Raw genomic sequence first — 22958 nt, forward strand, 5'->3', positions numbered from 1 at the left:
AGAAACAAAAGCCACCAACTCAACTTTCTGTTTGAAAACTTGTTAGGTCTAGAGAACTGTTCAAACCACAGCTGCTAATGGTTATGGATTTGGCAATCAAAATGTCTTTGTTAAAAAAAAAAGTTTTAACTGCCTTACTATTGAGGTTACAAACCACAGCCTTGATGCATTGTTGCAGTCAACATCCTCCCTGCTGTTTTTGAGAGCTTACATCTGCTGCTGGCAGATAAAATGCTGGCAAACGGCATGGGTTCCTTCCAGGGGAATACAGGAGAAGTTGTAACTAGATGGCTCTCATCTACCTTTCTCTTTTGAGTTGAGCCCACAGCCTTTTCTGTATCATTCCTACCTTGTCTAGGTTGATTCCCTGCCATTACTCAGGAGGGCTGAGGGTCTAGCGGGATTTTTTTCTGGCACAAATTAGCCATGCCAGCCATACTACTCTTAGAAGATAAAAGGAAGAGGACTTCTTAGCTCAGGGCAAAGCATTTTTAGCACATATTTTTAAAAATCAGTTAGAGTATAGTGTACTTGATTTTAAACAACCACTAATAAAACCTTTTCTGTTTTTTTTATTCTTTTAAGATGCTAAATGATCACACTATGCCCAAAATAGTGAGGGCTTAGTATATTTTAACTTATCAAAGAAAGGCCAGGAATATGAGGTCAGGAAGTAAGTTACTGAGTTTCTTTGCGGAAGGAAAAAGTTAGGAACAAGATGGAGAAGTAAAATGTGGTCCAAGTCATCTAAGGAGATTAGCTTCAGTTGAAATAAAAATTCCTAGATCTACACCAGTTTTCACAGAAAATATAATTCAGCTGGGTGACGAGAACTGAGTGTGAATATGCAGAAAGAAGACATAGGTCAAGAAACCGATTCCTGGATGATTCTCCCTCGTGAGATGACCTACGAGAATAAAAGAAAACCAAACATATGTAGACTAGCACTTTCTAAGCTGTATATACCACAAGATACCAGTTCTGCAGTATGTAACTAGGTAGTGTGCATGGGGTGGGGAGAGGGGATTTTATGGTCTAAAAGTTTTTGGAACACTGTATGTTATACCCACTAGATGTATCAGAGTCATTATGCACACTAGCATATTAAGGGCTCTGAAAAGGTCTGCAGTAAAGAAATACATTTATTTGATACAAATACATTTTCCAAATGTATGTGTCCATAGAGAATGACCTCCTCTGTTTTTATGCCTCCAGAGAACACTTATGCATAGAATAGTTTGGGAAATGCTAGTCTAGGGCTATTACTCCTAAACTTTCAACTCATTCTTACAGAAATGAGAGTAAGGTTTGTAAAACAGGCTAGGTAATCACATTTCTTACATCATAGAACCATAGGTCAGAGACAGGCAGATTACCAAGGATGCTTGAGACATTTTCTAAAAGGCAGCCAAATATCAAAGCTACAATTTTTAAAGATCCTTACCCAATAAATAATCCCCAAATAGGTCTAATATAAATTATGAATCCATTCCTGAGATACCCCCAAACAAGAAAAGAAACAGTGAAGGAAAGCCCTAGAAAAGCTGACCAAAGGGAAAATGAGTAAGGGATTCCTGTATGATGAAGCCTACTGGCTTCCAGTGTTTGGGGATACTCTAATGTCATACATCAGGGAAATTCAGAGGGAGAGTTGCCAGGACCTCCAGCTGGGAACATATGGGAGGATTCCAACATTTCTATGTGCTGCCCTCAGCATCCTCAGGATAAAGGACAAGAATCTAAGCTTGAAGAGGAGTATCATGCTGACCTGAAAGAGAGGTATCTGCGAGAAACCAAAAAGATTTGTTTTGTTAATTACATTTCTAATTCCCATAAACTTTGCTATACTCCACAGACTAGGATTACAGTTTCCTACCCTTCTCTACACAAACCTGTGGCAGAAAGATTGGCCATCTAGGGGGCGCCTGGGTGGCACAGCGGTTAAGCGTCTGCCTTCGGCTCAGGGCGTGATCCCGGCGTTATGGGATCGAGCCCCACATCAGGCTCCTCCGCTAAGAGCCTGCTTCTTCCTCTCCCACTCCCCCTGCTTGTGTTCCCTCTCTCGCTGGCTGTCTCTATCTCTGTCAAATAAATAAAATCTTTAAAAAAAAAAAAAGAAAGAAAGAAAGATTGGCCGTCTAGTGATTGAAATCAATTGACCCTGTATCAGATGGTGGTTTGCTTGATCGACACTTAAGAAAATAAAGGAAGGCCTTCACCAAACCCCACCACCCACACTGCCAGATGCTCCTGAGTTCCCTTTTAGAATGCAAATATCCTACGAAGAAAACATATTAATGACATATTAAGTTATACTAAGCTATTAATGACTGTGAGAGTCTTTAAAACTATAAAGCCTGGGGTGCCTGGGTGGTTCAGTTGGTTAAGTGTCTGCCTTCAGCTCAGGTCACCGTCTCAGGGTCTTGGAATTGAGCCCTGCATTGGGCTCCCTGCTCAGCTCCCTGCTTCTCCCTTTCCCCCCGCCCCTCCCCTGGCTCCTGCGCACACACTTGCGTGCACGCACATGCACGTTCTCCCTCTCAAATAAATAAAATCTTTTTTAAAAAAAACAATAAAGCCAATACCAATGTATGGAATTTTTATAATTTTTACTTCTAGACTGAAAAAAAAAGGGAGAGGAAGAGAGCAAAGAAGATCCTGGAAAAATGGGTGAAAGACGCAGACGCGCAGGCACAAGAGTGAGGAAAACAAAGGGCCTCCATATGTCTATGGTTTTGCCTAGGTTTGGATTAAGTAATAAGGGTAGAACAAAAGGCTAGGGATCAAATTCATGCCAAAATGCATGCAATGTCCTCATATATATAAAGTAATCAGAGAAGGGCTGAGGAGGCGATCCACAAGAAAATGAAAGACAGAAAACTAAAGGGATACTAATGATTGGTTAAAATCTATGAGGAAAAGGTAGAGAGAGTAAGATAGATAGGAACAGTTTTTATAAACAGTAATAACTATTCAAAGGCAAATGAATTTGGAAAACAATTTACTGAGAAAAATGAAACTGCAGAACATTTTCCTAGGCACAGTAGTTGCCTAAAGCAACTGTTGAAGAACTTTTGGATTTCTGCTGGTCTGAACTTAAATATAATAAATAAATATAATATATATAAATGTTATATATAAAGCTCTAAATTTCAGGAGTTCTCCAATTAAGCTAAAGTCCTTCAGCTCCCTCTGCTGTTCAAAAATGAACTCCAGTTGCGTCAGTTCAATCTTCAGAGATCAAAATAAATCAAAATACATACCTACATATGTGCATGCACGTGCGTGTGCACTCACATGCTCACACGCACGCTCACACACACGCACGCTCACACGCATGCTCACACACGCTCACACACACACACGCTCACACGCACGCGCACACACACACACACACACTCTCTCTCTCTCTCTCTCTCACACATACCCTGACTGCACAGTCCAGGCAATCAGAATTCAAACATACTTGCCTATCATGAATTCTCTGGCCTGGACCAAATGTTCCAAAATAATAAATCCTATCATTTCCACCATCTAACTGAAATAATTTAAGGGATAATGGAGTTGTTTCTTTACAAAAAGCAGCAAGGTTTTATGAAAGGATGAGGACTCTGTACTCATTAGCCTGATGGGGGCAACAGCTTGTCACGCAGAAATGTACATGTGTCAGAAACCAAAACATCACTAGTTTTTCTGCTTCAGCCCTGATCTTTTTTCTCTTCAGTATTTCCCTATGAAAAGATTATCCTTGCATGTCTAAATTCAGTTGCTAACACCTTACTATCTCCATGACATTCTATGTTGAAGGATCTACAAGTCAACTATGGTAGCAAAACAGGCACATGTCCAAGAGAATTATTCTTTACTCACCTGATCCTTAAACTCCTTCTGGGACAAGCAGTCAATGAGGTCCACACAGCCCAGAAGACAACCTGATGGATAGTCGTTGGGAAATTCCACATCTGAATCAAGAATAACGGAAGGATCATATAAATTTCCTTTTTTGTGAACCTGAAACTCACGACTCTGTTTCCAATTCTGAACAAATCGCTTTCTCTATTATCTATTTGTAGACACAGAAAAACATGATGTTTTTATTTAGCACAAATGTTTGTATTTTAGCAAAAAATTTAGTGAGTGGCTGGCTTAGTCCACTATCCACATCCTAAGCTATAAAAAAAAAATTACCCATACACCATCAAAGTTCAAGGTCGATACAACTTCAAACAAATCAATTCCACCTATACTCAACTGGATTAGCCTTGAATTTGGTGGTGATGGGTTTTGGAAACAAGCTATAGGTGTGAAGAGAAAAAACAAAAAAATGTAGTAAAAAAATATAAGAATGACAGAACATAAGGAGTTAGGAAAAAAAAAAAAAGACAAGACAATTTCAAAACAAGCCAGTCATATCAGTCAAAACAAAAATGAGCTTTTAAGGAAACATGCACTTTTGATTCCCAAAACTTTGGTGTCCTAAAAACTTTTAAAGGTAATTCTGTAATTATCCTCTCATTCTACCTTCAAAACAACTGTATGAGTTAGATTAAGAGGAAGAAAAACAAGACACCTAAGGGTCAGAAGTGGTTTTTTGGATCCAAACTTGATGTGCTTGGGATGATTCCCAAAATACACTGCTTAAGTCAACCAACTCTGACCTGTCCAAATTCCACAGCAGATGTCTATTTAGGTCACTCCCCCAAAAAAATTCTTACTGTGATTGTTCTTCCCAATCTAAAAATCCCAGAGTCTATAGTAGTTATTTTGCTCTCACAATTTAAGAAAGAAAGAAAGAAAGAAAGAAAGAAAGAAAGAAAGAAAGAAAAGAAAGAAAGAAAAGAAAGAAAAGACAAGAAGGGAAGGAAAAATTTCCTCGGATGCAATTAAAACTGGCTCAAGTCAGTTAAGCGTCCCGACTCTTGATCTCAGCTCAGGTCTTATCTCAGGGTTGTCATTTCAAGCCCCACGTTGGGCTCCATGCTTGGTGTGGAGCCTACTTAAAAAAAATAAATAAATTAAAACTAGTTGGTCGATTTCTGGTGTTAGGAACTGTTATTTTTATTTTTATTGTTTGGTGAATTAATGCTTTGAACAGCGTCTATAATCTGCCACTAAACAAACATACACAAAGATGAAAGTGCTCTCACACCCCACCCCCAGAAAAAAGAAAGTCGTAGGAAGAAGGAAATGAAAGAAGAGGAATGTCAACAATGACTTCTCTCCATCAAGTAATACTGAAAGGAGAGTATATGGCTGTTACCTTTCCCACGAAGAACACGATATGTAGTCTGGAGTTCTGAGACTTCTTGAGGGGAGGGTCTTTTGGCTGTGGCTGCTATCCAAAGTCGTCCTCTGTGAGGAGTGTACCAGCTTCTGCCCTCCACCCTTAAAACAGTTACAAATTTAGTGGGAAGGATATAAACTGTAGTATGCCAGAGGATCTCATTTATTTATTTTTTTTTAAGATTTATTTATTTATTTAAGTGACAGAGAGAGACAGCAAGCGAGAGAGGGAACACAAGCAGGGGGAGTGGGAGAGGAAGAAGCAGGCTCATAGCGGAGGAGCCTGATGTGGGGCTCAATCCCATAACGCCGGGATCACGCCCTGAGCCGAAGGCAGACGCTCAAGGACTGCGCCACCCAGGCGCCCCCAGAGGATCTCATTTAATACAGCAAATCATCCAGTTGAACCAAGAGACCTATAGAATATATCTCACAAAGAGGGGTATTTGTGTGAAAAACATACAATACCCTTCACTGGAGTGATGGAACCGAGTTTTCTAGCTTTTCCTATTATCAGAACAATACAATTTGGGTGCCTGGGTGGCTCAGACGGTTAAGCATCTGCCTTCTGCCCAGGTCACAATCCCAGAGTCCTGGGATTGATTTCTGCATCGGGCTCCCTGCTCAGTGGGGAATCTGCTTCTCCCCCTGCCTGCCACTCTCCCTGCTTGTGTGCACGTGCTCTCTCTCTCTGACAAATGAATTAATAAAATCTTAAACAAAAAAAACACACAGACAATTCAAGTCTTTCAGGTCCTACTTTTTACCTGATCTCTGTAACTCAGAGTAGCTCTCAGTAGCTCTTTCACTAGCCCTGGGACTTCTACCACCCAAATCCTACATTTTTTTTTTTAAAGATTTTATTTATTTATTTGAGAGTGAGCAAGAGAGAGAGAGAAAACATGAGCAAGAGGGGGGGAGGGGCAGAGGGAGAGGAAGAAGCAGACTCCCCGCTGAGCAAGGAGAGCCATATGACACATGGGGGGTGGTGGTGCTCAACCCTGGGACTCTAGGATCATGACCCGAGCCGAAAGCAGACGCTTAACCAACTGAGCCACCCAATGCCCCCAAATCTTACATTTGCAAGGCATGTAAGTTGTTCCACAAAAAAGGAAATCCTTGCTCTTCTTTGAGTCAAAGGCTAACCTTTTCTTGGAAGCTTTGTTAATTGTCTCTAACCTAACAGAAAAATCCTCACTAACACACAAATCTCTAAGACTAGTACTTTTATAATTATTACTTAATAGAATTTAAGTAAATGAAAATACTTATCTTCTTCACTCTTTAAATTGTAACCACATTCATTTATATTTTCTAAGTATTCTATAAAGGATTATGTTCTTTGTAGATAATTAAACAACTTGACTAGTTTGAAAGAATCTTTAAGTGGAATAACAATGCATTCAAGAGAATTTAATTACTCTCCAAGGATTACCAAAGGATGTTCCTAGGGGAGGGGGAAATGGGCAATATGAGTGAAGGAGAGAGGGAGGTACGAGATTCCAGTTATGGAATGAATAAATCACAGGAATAAAAAGCAGAGCATAAGGAATACAATGATACTGTAGTAGCAATGTAATGGGACACGTGGTAGTTACACTTGTGGTGAACGAAACGTAATGTATAAACTTGTCAATCACTAAGCTGTACATTTGAAACTAATGTAACACTGTGTGTCAACTGTACTCAAACAAAAAATAAAAAAGAAAAAAAGGATGTTCCTCTTTTAGTTCCAAACAAATGAAATAAGTACGTTGGTAACATACCCCTATTACATTATTCTTATAATGGAAAATAGGGAATTTCTCATATTCTTCATTTTCCAAGATAGATGAATTGAAAGAGTGCCAGGCACATAGCAGATGATCAATAAATGAAGAATGAATCATTAGCTTTCCTCTTTCCACACTAAATAACCTGAAGGGTTACTGAGAAAATGGTCTCACAAATATGGCAGAACCACCCATTTTATTTCTGTGGGATTAGTTATTGTGGTCTCATCTGTTCTTTTCAGTAACAAAATCTGAATAACACAGATCCAAAATAGGATGAGAGAAATGTAAACATTCTGATTCTCTCAGCAGAAGGCAAGCTGTTTAGTTTTCTACTTTGGAAGATGGAGAAGATAACCAAATTGTAGACAACTGAATGAGAAAAACAGGTATCTGAGGGCCCAGCTGCCCTGAAGCAGAAGCAGATTCACGTGCATTTGTTCTAATGGCACTACACATACGAACTATAAAACAATTACAAGCCAAAGCGAGAAGGCCTGACCTTCAAGAGGGGAGAAAAATGGTAATGCACCTTGATGAAGCAGGGAAATCATAGCTAATAATGAAAACACCACAGTAGAAATGACTGATCCTAAGTGCCAATAAAAAATTTCTGTCAGAAGAAAAGTGATTGAAGCTTACATAGTAAGAATGGAAATAACACTTAAAAAACTTGAACTCTAGTTCCATCTCCACTACAAATTAGCTTTGTAATTCAGAGAAAGCTACTTTACCTTTGCTTACCTAAGTGTCTTCATTTGTGCAAGACTGTAATAATACTGGCCTAATCTATTTCATAGAGCTACTACTTTTAAAACAGTAAAAATCTATTTAAATATAATGTATTATTACTGTTATGAGTTAGGACACTGCCTAGGCATAGTAAATTCTAACAGACAAAACAGAAAGGGGAAAAAAAGATAACTGCACCCCCACATTTGCTGTAGCCTTATTTACAACAGCCAAGACATGGAAACAACCAAATGTCCACTGATGGATGAATGGATAAAGAAAACGTAGGGGCGCCTGGGTGGCTCAGTTGTTAAGCGTCTGCCTTCGGCTCAGGTCATGATCCCAGGGTCCTGGGATCGAGCCCCACATCGGGCTCTCTGCTCCACTGGGAGACTGCTTCTTCCTCTCCCACTCCCCCAGCTTGTGTTCCCTCTCTCGCTGGCTGTCTCTCTCTCTGTCAAATAAATAAGTAAAATCTTTAAAAAAGAAAAAAGAAAGAAAAAAGAAAATGTGGTATATATGCGCAGTGGAACATTATTCAGCCATAAAAATAAAGGAAATTCAGCCATTTAATTTAAAACATGGATAGACCTTGAGGGCATTGTGCTAAATCAGACAGAAAAAGATAAATACTGTATGATCTCACTTATATATAGAATCTGAAAAAAAACAAACTCATAGATACAGAGAATAAACTGGTGGTTGCCAGAGGTAAATGGGTGAAGATAGTCAAAACTTTCAGTTATAAGATAAGTAAGTCCTGGGGAAGTAATGTACAGCTGGTGACTACAGTTAACAATATGTATTGTATAGGGGTGACTGGGTGGCTCAGTTGGTTAAGCATCTGCCTTTGGTTTAGGTCATGATCCAGAGGTCCTGGGATAGAGCCCCACATGGAGCTCTCTGCTCAGCGGGAGCCTGCTTCTCCCCCTCCCTCCGCCACTCCCCCCTGCTTATGCTCTCTCTCTCAAATAAATAAAATCAACTAATTAAATTTTTAAAAATACTGTATTGTATATTTAAAAGCTGCTAAGAAAGTAGATCTTAAAAGTTCTCATGACAGGAGTACCTGAGTGACTCAGTTGGTTTCGTATCTGCCTTGGGCTCAGGTCATGATCCCAGGCAGCTATTAGGCTCCCTGCTCAGTAAGGATCCTGCTTCTCCCTCTCCCCATCCCCTTGAATAAATAAAATCTTTTTTTAAAAAAGTTATCATGACAAACAAAAAATTTGTAACTATGTGAGGTAATGGATGTTAACTAACGTTACTGAGGCGATCATTTAAAAACATATACTTTTTTTTTTTACGATTTTATTTCTTTGACAGAGAGAAAGATAGCAAAAGAGGGAACGTGAGCAGGGGGAGTGTGAGAGAAGCAGGCTTCCCACTGAGCAGGGAGCAGGACCCTGGGATCATGACCTGAGCCGAAGGGAGACACTTGATGGCTGAGCCACCCAGGTGCCCCTAAAAATACATACTTATATATCAAATCATTATACTGCATACCTTTAACTAATATGTTATATGCTAATTCCATTTCAATAAAACTGGAAAAATGAATATGTTGAAATGATAAAGTGAAAGAAGTAAAACAATATATATTACTATCTCACTATAGAACAATTTGCCCAGGAAAAAAAATATAAGTGAACCCTCTAAAATGCTAACAGTAGCTGTTTCTTTTTCTTTCTTTCTTTCTTTTTTTAAAGATTTTATTTATTTATTTGACAGAGAGAGAGAGCACAAGCAGGGGAAGTAGCAGGCAGAGGGAGATGGAAAAGCAGGCTTCCCGCTGAGCAGAGAGCCCGACACGGGGGCATGGGGCTCAATCCCAGGACCCCGGGATCACAACCCGAACCAAAGGCAGATGCGCAACTGACTGAGCCACCCAGGCGCCCCTAACAGTAGCTGTTTCTAAGTGGTGGGATTATACGTGATCTTTTTCTGGCTGTTTTACTGTATTTTCCAATTTTCTATTTATATTTACAAAAGCAGAGAAAAAACTATTTTTTAATTTTTTAAAATATTTTATTATTATTATTTTTAACGATTTTATTTATTTATTTACTTAGAGAGAGAGAGAGACAGCCAGCAAGAGAGAGAACACAAGCAGGGGGAGTGGGAGAGGAAGAAGCAGGCTTCCAGCGGTGGAGCCTGATGTGGGGCTCGATCCCAGAACGCTGGGATCACGCCCTGAGCCGAAGGCAGACGCTTAACAATTGAGCCACCCAGACGCCCCTTAAAGAATTTATTTTTAAGTAATCTCTATACCTAATGTGGGCTCAAACTTACAATCCCAGGACCAAGAGTCACATGCTCTACCAACTGAGCCAGCCACGCACTCCAAAAAAACTTTTTAAAATTGAATTGAGAAGAAACATGAAACCATACAACAGTAAGTTCTGACCATCATTAATAGGTACAATGACTCAACTTCGTAATACTTCTATTTAACTTTTACTAAATCCTGCACTTTTTTGTAGAAAAGGAATTTGTGGTAAAATAGTTTCTTGATATGGTTCCTCAGATTAGTAGATAGATATATGATAGAAAAACAAAACCAGAGTTGGGCTGATGTATTAAGAAATTAATAAATAGGTATAAAAACTTTGAATTTCAAATAGGATCAAATCATTAATGCTGCTGAGTGCTATAATACAAAGGCAAAGCCAAGTCTTGTCAAGAGACTTTCTTCCAGGGATGCCTGGGTGGCTCAGTCGGTTAAGTATCAGCCTTCCACTTGGGTCACGGTCCGCATCTGGCTCCTTGCTCAGCAGGGAGCCTGCTTCTCCCTCTGCCTGCCACTCCCGCTGATTGTGCTATCTTCGACAAATAAATAAAATCTTGAAAAAAAAAAAAGCCTTTCTTCTGGGGCGCCTGGGTGGCACAGTGGTTAAGTGTCTGCCTTCAGCTCAGGGCGTGATCCCAGCGTTATGGGATCGAGCCCCACATCAGGCTCCTCTGCTATGAGCCTGCTTCTTCCTCTCCCACTCCCCCTGCTTGTGTTCCCTCTCTCGCTGGCTGTCTCTGTCGAATAAATAAATAAAATCTTTAAAAAAAAAAAAAAAAAAAGACTTTCTTCAAAGATGAAAAACTGGTATTCTATTCTTTGTTATGAGTAGGAGCCTCTATTTTTCTAACCTCGGTTTTTCTTTTAAACTACTCAATAAAAGCACTACTACCAAATCAATAACATGAATAGATTGCTGAAAGTTCTATGTGAAGAGTATTATAAATCATCACTAGATTGGGGAAAATGAATTCTAATCCATAAGTTTTTTTCTTTTTTTTTTTGAGAGAGAGAAACAGAGAGGTTGGGGGGGGGTAGAGAATCTTAAGCAGGCTCCATGCCCAGCACAGAGCCCAACTCAGGGCTCGATCTCATAACCCTGAGATCATGACCTAAGCCAAAATCAAGAGTTGGATGCTTAAGCGACTGAGCCACCCAGGCACCTCCCCAATTCATAGTTCTAAATCAAGTTTATGTCACTGTAAAATCTTCCACTGCCAAGACTCATTTCCATCCTTACCTTTTGATCCCTCTGACAAGCAGAGAAGCCCAGGGCTGATGCATAGAGAGGCACCAGCCACCATCAAAGCCTTCCTGAAATTCTTGGTCCTGGATTCGCAGCTGGTGCCGATAGGAGTTGAATTCTACTTCTGATCCTGCTGAATGGAAAGCCTTCTTCTGTGAGGCTGCACCTGTCTGGTCTATCCACTACACAAAAAAGAAACCAAATATACAGTTCTGTCTGACAAGGAAAGAACCTGGGGTAGATATACAAAATGAGATGAATGCTTATAATGAAGAAATCACACTGGGCACAGTTTTCTTAAAGTTTATCCCATCTTTGTCTGAAACATGGCCAAAAAAGTAGTAGGTATAAATTCAGTAGGAGTTGCACGTATGATAACAAAGTCCCATTTTAAAAGATAAGTAGAATGTTGAAATCTTCATACATAGCTTCCTAATTCCAGCAATAATACAACTAGTAGACCAAGTACGAGGTCTGTAATTATTCCCACTTTATGCTTATTAATGATCCATACTGGATTCCGGACAATTTCCCAACATCATTTCATCTTCAACATTCTGGTCCACATACTTTTCAAGTGCTTAGGGGCAGTGTCACATGCTGGCATCATGATAGAGCCACACAGATACCATCAAGGGCAGCTGTTCTATTGGAGGCATGACATATTTTCTTATCCCGAAATGAACTTGTCCCTTAAAAGACAGGACGGAGAACTACTGAAACAAGGCTCCCATCACACAAAGAGAAGAGAAAATTAGAGGATAGAGGTAATAGAGCAAATTGATTCATCCTGGCAGTAGTTCTGTCACAGAATGACAAAGGTTAATGTTTCTTCCAGAACAAGAAGACTGAAGGCTCCAAAATATATATATATGTATATATATACACGTATATATATACATATATATAAAGCCTTTATTAAGGTGATAAAGTTTGGGGTTAGTTTTCTTAACTTTTTATTTGGTGATTTATAGGGGAAAAAACTAGAGTGGTAGTTCAGAGACTCTAAACAATCATTTAACATCTAACAGTTTCAGTTTTCTCAACTATAAAATGAGGGGGTTGGACTAAATTAATCTCTAATAATCTTTCTGTAATAAAGTTTTATGATTTTAACCAACTGCATCATATCTTTAAAAAATGAACATTTATTGAATACTTGACTATGTGAAAAGCACATAAAGTATAGAAAAGACACAGTTCCTTCTTTCAAGGAACTTATAACCCTAGTGGAAGACAAACACATAAATAGCTATCCAAAACCTAAAGCAGAATAAATACTACATAGGGATAGAAGTCCTTAACCGCAAGTACCCAGAAAAAGACTCGTCCTTAACAGGGGAAATAAGTGATTTCATAACCATGTTGGTGTCTGAACAATTCTGAGGCTCACAAACTCTGTTTTATCTCTACTACAGCTCTAGTTTACATTACCTTTTTCTCTATTCCCACAGCCACTTTCCTAAATTAATCTCTTATCTTTCAATAATATTATTATAGACCCTACTAACTGGTCTCTTCATCTACATTTTTAGCCTTTACATAACTCTCTGCTGCCCTGCTAGTGTTACAACACTAACCTGGGCCCTTATTATCTCCCCACTGTACTACTACAATAACCTTCTTAGGAATTTCCTTGCTTCTAGTCTTACTCCTCTCTCCAGTCTGTTCTCTATACATGGAAGTCATGCCAATCTTCTGCTAAAATTCTTTAATGACTTCTCTTTGCCTACTTTGAAATAAAACCAGACTCCTTAGCAGGAGACATAAAGGCTTTCATGGTAAGATGCTGCCTACTATATGGGTTGAGTAGTATCCCCCCCCTAAAATTTATGTCTACCCAGAACCTATGAAAGTGACCTTATTTGGAAATAGTCTTTGCAGATGTAATCAAATTAAGAGGAGGTCATGCTAGGCTAGGATGGACCCCAAATCCAATGACTGGTGCCTTTATAAAGGGAAGAACACATAGAGACAAAAACATACAGGGAAGAAGGCCATGTGAAGACAGAGGCAGACATCAGAATGATGCAGCTACAAACCAAGGGATGCCTGGGGCCACCAAGAGCTCGAAGAGGCAAGAACGCATTCTCCTGTAGAACCTTAGGACGGAGTGCGTGGCCCCGCCAACACTTTGATTTTGGCATTATGGAACCGTGAGAGAATAAATTTCTGTTGTTTTAAGCCAACTAATTGTGATACTTCGTTATGGTTGCCCTAGGAAACTAATACACCTACTAGTCCATCTTTTTTTTTTTCATCTTAACTTTTAACAATACTTAGTTACTTCTGGTTCTACCAAATCTACAATGCTCCTAAGCTGCCGAGCCTTTGTATATGTTGTACCTTCTACCTGGAATTCCCTCCCTAGATTTGTCTCATCGGAAATTGTTATTCATCCTTTAAGTCTTCTCTCAAACACTATTTCTTTGGTGACTCCTCTAGTGCATTTATGAACTCTTTCCTGAAGTCCTACTCTATGCACAACATGTGTCTATCATTACAATTATCTTTTTTTTAAATTGAAGTATAATTAACATACAGTGTATTTGCATCTATCTTAAGGAATTGAAATTATTTGTATCCAAACACATCTTCCCAGGAAATCTGAATTCCTGAAGATAGGAGCTGGGCCTTTGTACCTTTTAATTTCCTAGCACCTGACAAGGAACCTGGCATGTATACAGAGCTCAATGAGTATCTCCAGTTAGGGTGCCTAAAGCACTGCTCTGATTGCATCTCTTTGCATAAGAACATTCTATGGCTCACATTTACTTAGAAAACAAAAATGCTAAAACTTCTTAAATATTTAAACTCTTTAGTGATTTGTTTCTACTTAACTAAACTTACTCCATTTCTCAGGATAATCCCTTTGATAAGTACTATCTAAGCAGCTAAATTCATTTTTCCATAAATATACTGGCCATACTTTCATTTACCCATGTTTTATTCCTAGAGTTCATTCTGCTTGGAATGTTTTTTCCCTACCATCCCCAAACATCCATTTTCTTGGATATTTACTTTTAACGAATAGAGCTTCCCTACAAAAGCCTCTTTTAATTCTCCTCGACTGGAAGTACTGTTTCCCTCCTCTGGGTTTCCACCATACTTTATTTCTACCTCTATTAGTATTAGAGCTGCTTATGTAATCTTTTCCCCTACTAGCCTATGAGTTTTTTGAGGATAGAAGCAGTATATAGTTTATCACTTACTACTATGCTTGCACATAGTAGACGCTCAACGTGCGATGGAAAAATGAATGACAACAATGAACGTAAAACACCATTCCATGGGACTATCCATATTCTATAAAAGGTAGAGAAAGAACATTAACAAAAGGACCATGGGACTACTGTCTAAATATGTTACTTTAAAAAACTGTCTCTTGGGAAATACTCGGAAGATAATACAGGTTAACTTGTTAGAAGTGCTGCAAAAAATTGAAAAAAACTGGGGCCAGAAAATATGGTTGGTGGGTGTGTTGAAAGAGCTGATTGTTATCTAAAGCCTATGAAATAGGCACACTTGAAAGGAGAAATATCTGGGCCCAAACTCTTCTCATTACCAGTTAGAACAAAGGTCCACTAACCTGGGGAGGGGACTGGTACAGGTTGGGATTCACCAGAACTCCCAAAGGCTCGTCAGAAGATCTATCCAATTTGGTCAGTGGTTGGTTCAAGGTTCCACTGGCAATTGCCTGTATTGTCTCATCTAGTCTGTGATAACAAACCAAAGGACGTAATAATTGGTAATGTTCTATGCTCAGAATATCCTTACTTACCACAACATAAAATCCTTCAACAACGATAAAATGTGAAATTCAGAGGGGTCCATGGCTGATCTTCCCTACTACCCACCAACAACTTCCTTCTCTTCACTCCAAGAACCCTAAGGAATATGAGTTATAGTAAAAGTTCCAGAAAATAGGTAGGGCATACTACAATCATTCGTCTGTTTAACAAGATCTCTACAAATGCCAAGATTAGAAAACTTGCCTAGAAATAGTCTGACCCACAGAAGAGTATTCGATAGCAGCCTATTTACTCAACACATTCAATTACTCCTCTGCCCACTCAGGAGTCCTCTCTACTCCTCCATGCTGACCTGGATTCTATCCTTGCTTCAAGCCCCAGAAGTTCTAATGAGGCCCTCTACTGGCCCAGCACAAAAGTGCTTACTCCTTTCTCTGAAGTCCTAGAACACCTACTATTTATTTAAACAGTCACTGAATGCATCCCTTGTTATCCTGTGCCTATGGTGTTTGGTATTTATTTTGGCTCTAAACTCACAAAAGAATGTGATGATTATTCATTTGAAAACTGTAGAACTAATCCTACTGGTTAGTAAGACATCACAGGTCCTGCAGGAACTGTATCTTATTCTACTTGATACCTCTACGTTACTTGCTGCTGTACTCCATGTCCCTGGCAGATGCCTGACAGATGTTTGTGGATAATGACAATTGTGAGGCACTACATAATGAAAAGCTTTTACCAGTAGGAAAGGCCAATTAAATACAATTTAATTGAATATAGTTAAAGAGATATTTGTTAGGAACCTCTGATATGCATGGCAACTTAAAAGTGTGAAGGAGGGATGCCTAGGTGGCTCAGTCAGTTAAACATTGGACTCTTGATCTCAGCTCGGGTCTTAATCTCAGAGTGGTGAGTTCAAGCCCCCCACTGAGCCCAGCATGGAGCCTACTTAAGAAGAAAGGTGTGGAGGACATGGTTCTTGCCTTCAAGAAGCTTTGAATCTAAATGGCAGGTTTAAGACAGCTATGAAGATGACAAACAAAACAGAAGGATGTAGCTACTACTATGATACAGTTATTACAATTATTGCTATTATCATCCCACATGTTGTACCAAGTAGGTAGATATTTCAAAGGCAAAGACTGGAGGAGAAATTTCCAAACCAAGGAAAAAGCAGAAACACAGGCATGAAGATAAAAGAAAAGAAAAAGAAAAAAAGAAAAGAAAAACAAGAATTTTTGAGGGAAGAGGTGAGTCTAAATAAAATGGAGGGGAGAGACAGTGGGATCTGAAGGAACAGATTTGAGACATAACAAATGGGAAGTACATCTACAACTCTAGAATCTATAAAAGAAGTAATACAAATAGCTAATCAACACATTGTTAGAATGTTCAGAATTACCAGCATACAACCAAAGCAAAGAAATGTGAATAAAAATTTTGATGAAATAAATACCATTTTTCATGTGTCAGAAGGGCAAATTTTTTTTTAAATGTTGAGAAAGGGATGAAGAAACTAGCATCTTGCTATCTGGTAATAGCTGACAAGTCAAAAAGTATGCATAATTTAAGATACAGTTTGAGACACTGTCCAATTTCACTTCTAAAAGGCTGTACCATTTTTAATTGAACATAAAAATAATTTTATTATTATAAAGGCAATTCATAACTGGAAAATAAAAATGGGGAAAAAATTAAAAATTCCTAAACCCATCACCCAAAAATAATCTTATTTTTTTCTTTCTGTCTATGTATCAAGTATGTAATAGGTGAGAACAAATAATTATTTTGTAGTGGTAGAATTTCTTTTATGGAGATAAAAACCTTTGCTTAGGAAAATTCTGTGATGGATTTGCCAGATCTGAAAGAGAAGGCCAAGGATTGGACCTTGTGGAAAGCATTACTATGTTTACCAATATCCAGTTGTGTGTGTGTGTGTCTGTGTGTGTCTGTGTCTGTGTGTATCTGTGTGAGTGTTTGAGAAAGAAGGTGGGGGGGGTGGAGAAAGAGAAAGAGGGATTGAGGGAGAGAGAGAAAGAAAGAGAGAGAGAGAATAGCTAAATCGTGGAAGGAGCCGAGATGCCCTTCAACAGATGACTGGATTAAGATGTGGTCCACGTATAAAATGGAATATTACTCAGCCATCAAAGAGAATGATTTCTCAACATTTGCTACAACATGGACGGCACTGGAGGAGATAATGCTAAGCGAAATAAGTCAAACAGAGAAAGACAATTATCTTATGGTTTCACTCATTTATGGAACTAAGAAGTAGGAAGATCGGTAGAAGAAAGGGAAGAAGAAAGGGGGGTAAATAGAAGGGGGAATGAACCATGAGAGACTATGGACTTTGGGAAACAAACTGAGGGCTTCAGAGGGGAGGGGGGTGGGGGAATGGGAGAGGCAGGTGATGGGTATTAAGGAGGGCACGTATTGCATGGTGCACTGGGTGTTTTACGCAAGTAATGAATCATGGAACTTTACATCAAAAACTAGGGATGTACTGTATGGTGACTAACATAATATAATAAAAAAATATTATTATAAAAAAAAAAAGAAGAGAGAGACACCCATGCCATTTGCAAAACAGAAAGTGGGGAGTGAGATCCTGTCCTTTCTTTTCAGTGCCATGCTGGAGCCAACAGCATATCTCTGAACTCTGCATTCAGTGACTTCATGTTGGTAACTTGAAATTGGCTATGATGAAAAATTTTTCATTAAACTTTATTTTTTAGAGCAGTTTTAAGTTCATACCAAAACTGAACAAAAGGTTCACACATTTCTCATATACTCCTTCCCCCCATACATCTATAGTTTTCCCCCATTATCAACCATTCCTCACTTAAGTGGTACATTTGTTAAAATCAATCAACATACACTGACACATCATTATCACCCAAAATCCATACTTTACATTAGGGTTCACTCCTGACATTTAGGCTGTACCATTTTAATAGTCCTATCCACAGTAAAAGAGCATATCCATTTTCTTACACTCATATATTATGCAATATTTTATATATATGCATTTTTTATTTCAGCCAATTTAATGATACATTATGTTTTAAAATTTGCATTTCCCTTTTAATTAGTTGAGCATTTTTAAAAAATGTCTATTGGCTATTTGTATTTCCTCACCTGTAAATCGTCCTTAACCTTTGCTCATTTTTCTACTGGATTGTTTTGTATGTTTCTCTTAATTTGCAGGAAGTCTTTATTTAGATATTCCTCTTTTGACTTAAAAACGTTTACAATATTCGCTCAGTTTTGGTAATATTTTTTTACTTTATTAAAAATATCTTGGGGTGCCTGGGTGGCTCAGTCAGTTAAGCAGCTGTCTTCGGCTCAGGTCGTGATCTCAGGGTCCTAGGATCAAACCCCACGTTGGACTCCCTGCTCAGGGAGTCTGCTTCTTCCTCTCCCTCTGCCCTGAGCTCATGCTTTCTCTCTCTCTCTATCAAATAAGTAAATAAAATATTTTTAAAAATAAAATAAATATCTTTTTTATTTCCAGGTTTTGTATCTTGCTTAGAAAGAGCTTTATTACACCAAGACTATACCTATATTCTCCTATATTTCTTTATTTCTTTCTGATCCTCTTATCTCTTCTACATTCAAACTTATTATCACAGTATGGCTTGAGGTAGAGATCTAATGTAGATTTTTTCCAAGTTGGTGCCCAATCATCCCATCATATATTTAGCCCTTTCCTTACTATTTAGAAGCGCTATCTGTTTCAGGGGTCCCTGGGTGGCTCAGTCGGTTAAGTGTCCAACTCTTGATTTTGGTTCAGGTCATGATCTCAGGGTCATGGGATCAAGCCCTGTGTCAGCCTCAGTGTTCAGCGGGGAGATTGCTTGAAATTCTCTCCCTCTTCCTTTCCCTTTGCCCCTCTCCCTACTCGTGTGCACCTGTGTGCACTCTCTCTCTCAAATAATCTTTTTAAAAAAAAAAAGAGAAATGCTACCTGTTTCAATTACTAATTTACACATGTGTAGACACAAGCACACACAATGCAGGTTTGTTTCTAGATTCCTTTACATTTCATTGACCTCCCATGCCCAAACTGTACCTCATTGTTTTAAAAAGTTTATCAAACTATAGCAATTATCCAGAAGACAAGTTTCCCTCACTGTTAATTTTCAAAATTCTCTTAGCTACTCTTATATATTTCTATTCCAAATGAATATATTATTTTTAAAATCAACAAAAATAGGGGCGGCTGGGTGGCTCAGTCAGTTAAGCATCTACCTTCAGCTCAGATTATGATCCCAGGGTCCTGGGATTGAGCCCCATGTCGGGCTCCCTGCTCCGCAGAGGAGTCTGCTTCTCCCTCTCCTTCCATCCCTCCCCCTGCTCATGCTCTCTCTCTCTCCTCTCAAATAAGTGAATAAAATCTTTTAAAAAAATGATAAAATAAAATCAAAAATAAAATCAACAAAATAACAGATCCGTGACAGGGGGCAAATCCTTTACAGTCAAACTGCCCCCTCCCAAACCCTTTCTGGTGCTGCCCACTTACTTGCTGTGATACTCTGCTAGTGGATTTTCATCTTCCACGATCTTCCTGCCTGCAAAGTCAATGGTGATTTTCTTAGAGAGTCGAGACATATGTCGAAATTCTCTCAGCTCCTCCTCTCGCTTTTGCAGGGTCTCCCGCTCAATTTTAGACAACCACTGGTTAGAATCACTGGCAAAGTAATCTGACTCATCATCAATGACTTGGGTTCTTCGAATGCTAACAAGGTAAAAAACAGAACACATGTCAATTGGGTCACCTGTTGATAAAACAGGGACTTGATATCCTGAAGATTATTACCTCAAATACAGATGCCCAAAAAAGTTCCAAAATAGGTCAAGCTCTGCTTGATTCCCAGCTTCTGCATGTATCTTATGCCCACTGCAGTCTCAGCTCAGCCCCTAAAACTAATCTCACTCTCAGGCAGAAAAAGACACAGCATCATAACCCGTTATCCTTCTACCATTTTTTTTTTTTTTTTACTAGTCCAGCCATAACTGGGCTTCCACCAGGTTTTGCTGCATCTGAGTTCATGTCCTGGCAGCTTACTCGATATCCTAGTCCCTCTACTCCTGGGGCCTAGTCTATTCTTGCTGGGCCCAACTTCTGCCCTTTCCCTTAGAAGCCAAGTTCTATCCTGGACTGTTTAAGTCCTGTGGCTTATTCTTAGGAAGTCCTACTACTCTACTACTGTAAGCCAGTTTCCACCCCCTGCCCCCCAAACCTATCTCCAGTCCCTCACTAAAACACTAAAACCCTTGTCAAATTCCAAGATATGATAATCAGGCCTATTTCTAAGACCATACCGACAAAGAAACTGAGAACCAGAAGGAATTTTGATGACCCAACTCTCTCATTCTGTAGATGATGAACCTGGGGCTCAAAGAAGTTAAGTGACTCCTCCAAATGCACGAATCCAGTCACAACTGACTTTGTGCATAATGAAAATTAGTGCTATACACAGGCATAGGGAAATACTGAAATTAGATTCACATATTGATTTCAATTTTTCAGGACACAGCTGGAATTATACAAGTTTTAAAGTAGACTGAGAGTGGGAGGTTTCAGAGGGCTCAGGAGAAAACTGATCCTACATCTTAACCTAAATAATGAAACTGGTACCCTGGAACACACGAGAAAAGGGGGTAATATCAGTAGGGAGAGACCCTTTCCTGGTTTCCATTTACCAAGAAATGTGCTCCATTGCCAATTCTATTTCTAATGATAAAATTTTATTGAGTAGGGACAGAAGTGATATTTAAAGGATTAAGAGTAAATATGAGTTACAAACCTTATGATGGGCTTACTTAAGAAATAGCTTTCAAAGTTATATTGGATTTATAGCAAATGGTTTGGAAGGAGGAAGCGTGTCTAACCGAAGGATTATAATGCCAGGAATAGACTCCCAGGTCTGTTACAATAAGTAAAAGTTTCAGGGTTCTCCAAGGACCCTCATAGATTCTCACACAGCCATTTGAAAAACAAGTGTATAAGACCTATTTAAACATTTTTACCACTAACTGGCTCTCAATACACATTTTGTCTAGAAGAAGAAAAATGTGAAAGAAATAAAAAATAGAATTAACAAATCAATAAAACTGTCTCCTAAACAGAAGTCGATGGACTAAATGACGAATGTGTAGGAGTGTAAAAGCCAATTTAGGGACATTTTAATATATTGATCATTAAATCAGAAAACAAATTTCGGGGGCGCCTGGGTGGCACAGCGGTTAAGCGTCTGCCTTCGGCTCAGGGCGTGATCCCGGCGTTATGGGATCAAGCCCCACATCAGGCTCCTCCGCTGGGAGCCTGCTTCTTCCTCTCCCACTCCCCCTGCTTGTGTTCCCTCTCTCACTGGCTGTCTCTATCTCTGTCAAATAAATAAATAAAATCTTTAAAAAAAAAAAAAAAAAAGAAAACCAATTTTGCGTCAAAGGGAAGGAAGGGTAAATCATGCCTTCCCATGATATGCCACTGCCTGCTCTCTCCCGATTCTCCAGAGCCCAGCACAGCAGTCGGTACAGGGTAGGTATGCTGACTGAGGAATGAATGGTTGCAAGTGGAACATCTGGAGAATTCTGTCAACCCAAATCAACTTTCTGGGGGTATACTAGCATCTGCCGAAAGTCAAAAACATGTTGCAGGGTAAGATCCTCTTGGTGGGAGCCTATCTTATTCAAATATAAATTCAAAAACAAGATGTAGGCCTCATATGTAGCAGAACTCTTTTGCTGTGAATCTGTAATACTTCACCCTAGAAAGGTATCAAGTGCCAGAATAAATGTTTTAATGGCCAGAATTTGTGGACCTGTCTATTGCTTAACATTTGTTATTCTAACCGCATCATACCTAGTTCTATCAAATTCTAACAGTTTGTCTTTATGCTTAATAGCCTTCTCCAGACCAGACTTAATTCGCAATTCTTGATGAGGAAGAAGGTCCTTGGTAGAGATGTCCACTTTTCCAGAATTCTCCGTCCCTGAAATTCAATAAGGAAACCAAATGGTGTCAGCATGTATAATATAACTTAGTTATATCACTGAGCAGCAAAGAACAAAGTATCAGAAGATCTGCCTCTGCTCCAGATGGCTGACTGTCTTCACTTCAATGAAAAAAAATACACAGGCCAAGCTTTACTTATCAAGCATCAAGCATGGCTTGACACAGAATCAGTTCTCAGTATACAATAGGATCTATTTCTTCCCAAATGAAAATTTGGATCACTAAGGGTACCAAACTGTTAAACAATATAAAAATGTGTTATAAATTAAAAGCTTCATTGAATAGGGCTGACTATGACCTTTAAACATACTTTCACATAGCAAAACTAAAAACTAAATAATGGAAGAAAAAAGCGTAGAAACTGCAGGAAAGGGACAGAAATGGATACTGAAAACTTATTAGACGCTAAGCCACTTAATATGTTACATTATCTAGTTCTCCCAATAACTATGTAAGACAGTTTATATTATCTATACAGAAAAAGAAACAAGTTCAGAGACAATAATAAACATACTGAGTCACTCATGTAGAAATTAGAAGGTGGAAACAAAATTTAAACTTAGGTCTAATGAACCCACATTCATTCCTTGGTCCATGTGTCATCTCCTGTGTGACAGCAAACCAAAAATCTATGTACCCCAGAAAAGAGACCCATAAATTATGATAAAACCAAGACCTAAGATGTGTTAGGAAAACGAGGCTATACTGAAGGCTGACCTTTCTCCTTATTCAAACTACAGGCCTGTTCAAAGTCCTATCAAAACTCTCTTTTAAGATTAGAGACTGAGAGAGATTCTTGTATTCTGAATATAAGAAAACCACTTAGAACTATCTTCTTATAATGATGACCTTAAAGAAA

At 38.9% G+C, this 22958-nt stretch overlaps 1 protein-coding gene across 5 annotated transcripts in view; it reads right to left on the bottom strand.

The window, feature by feature from the left end:
- Positions 1-22958, bottom strand: part of TRIP4 (thyroid hormone receptor interactor 4) — a 55275-nt gene that overhangs the window by 20193 nt on the left and 12124 nt on the right. For 4 of the 5 annotated variants that reach the window (XM_008708603.2, XM_008708601.2, XM_008708604.2 and 1 more), the window contains exons 6-11: positions 21947-22076; positions 19601-19816; positions 14913-15039; positions 11318-11505; positions 5261-5385; positions 3871-3962 (exon numbers count right to left, since the gene is read on the bottom strand). In XM_008708603.2, the coding sequence (XP_008706825.2) occupies positions 3871-3962; positions 5261-5385; positions 11318-11505; positions 14913-15039; positions 19601-19816; positions 21947-22076 (878 nt within the window). The remainder of the gene's footprint in view (positions 1-3870; positions 3963-5260; positions 5386-11317; positions 11506-14912; positions 15040-19600; positions 19817-21946; positions 22077-22958) is intronic. The other variant, XM_008708606.2, reaches the window with a different exon arrangement.

This window comes from Ursus maritimus, unplaced genomic scaffold, assembly GCF_017311325.1.
Source record: "Ursus maritimus isolate PB19 unplaced genomic scaffold, ASM1731132v1 scaffold_27, whole genome shotgun sequence".
In the NCBI taxonomy this organism is placed as follows: Eukaryota; Metazoa; Chordata; class Mammalia; order Carnivora; family Ursidae; genus Ursus; species Ursus maritimus.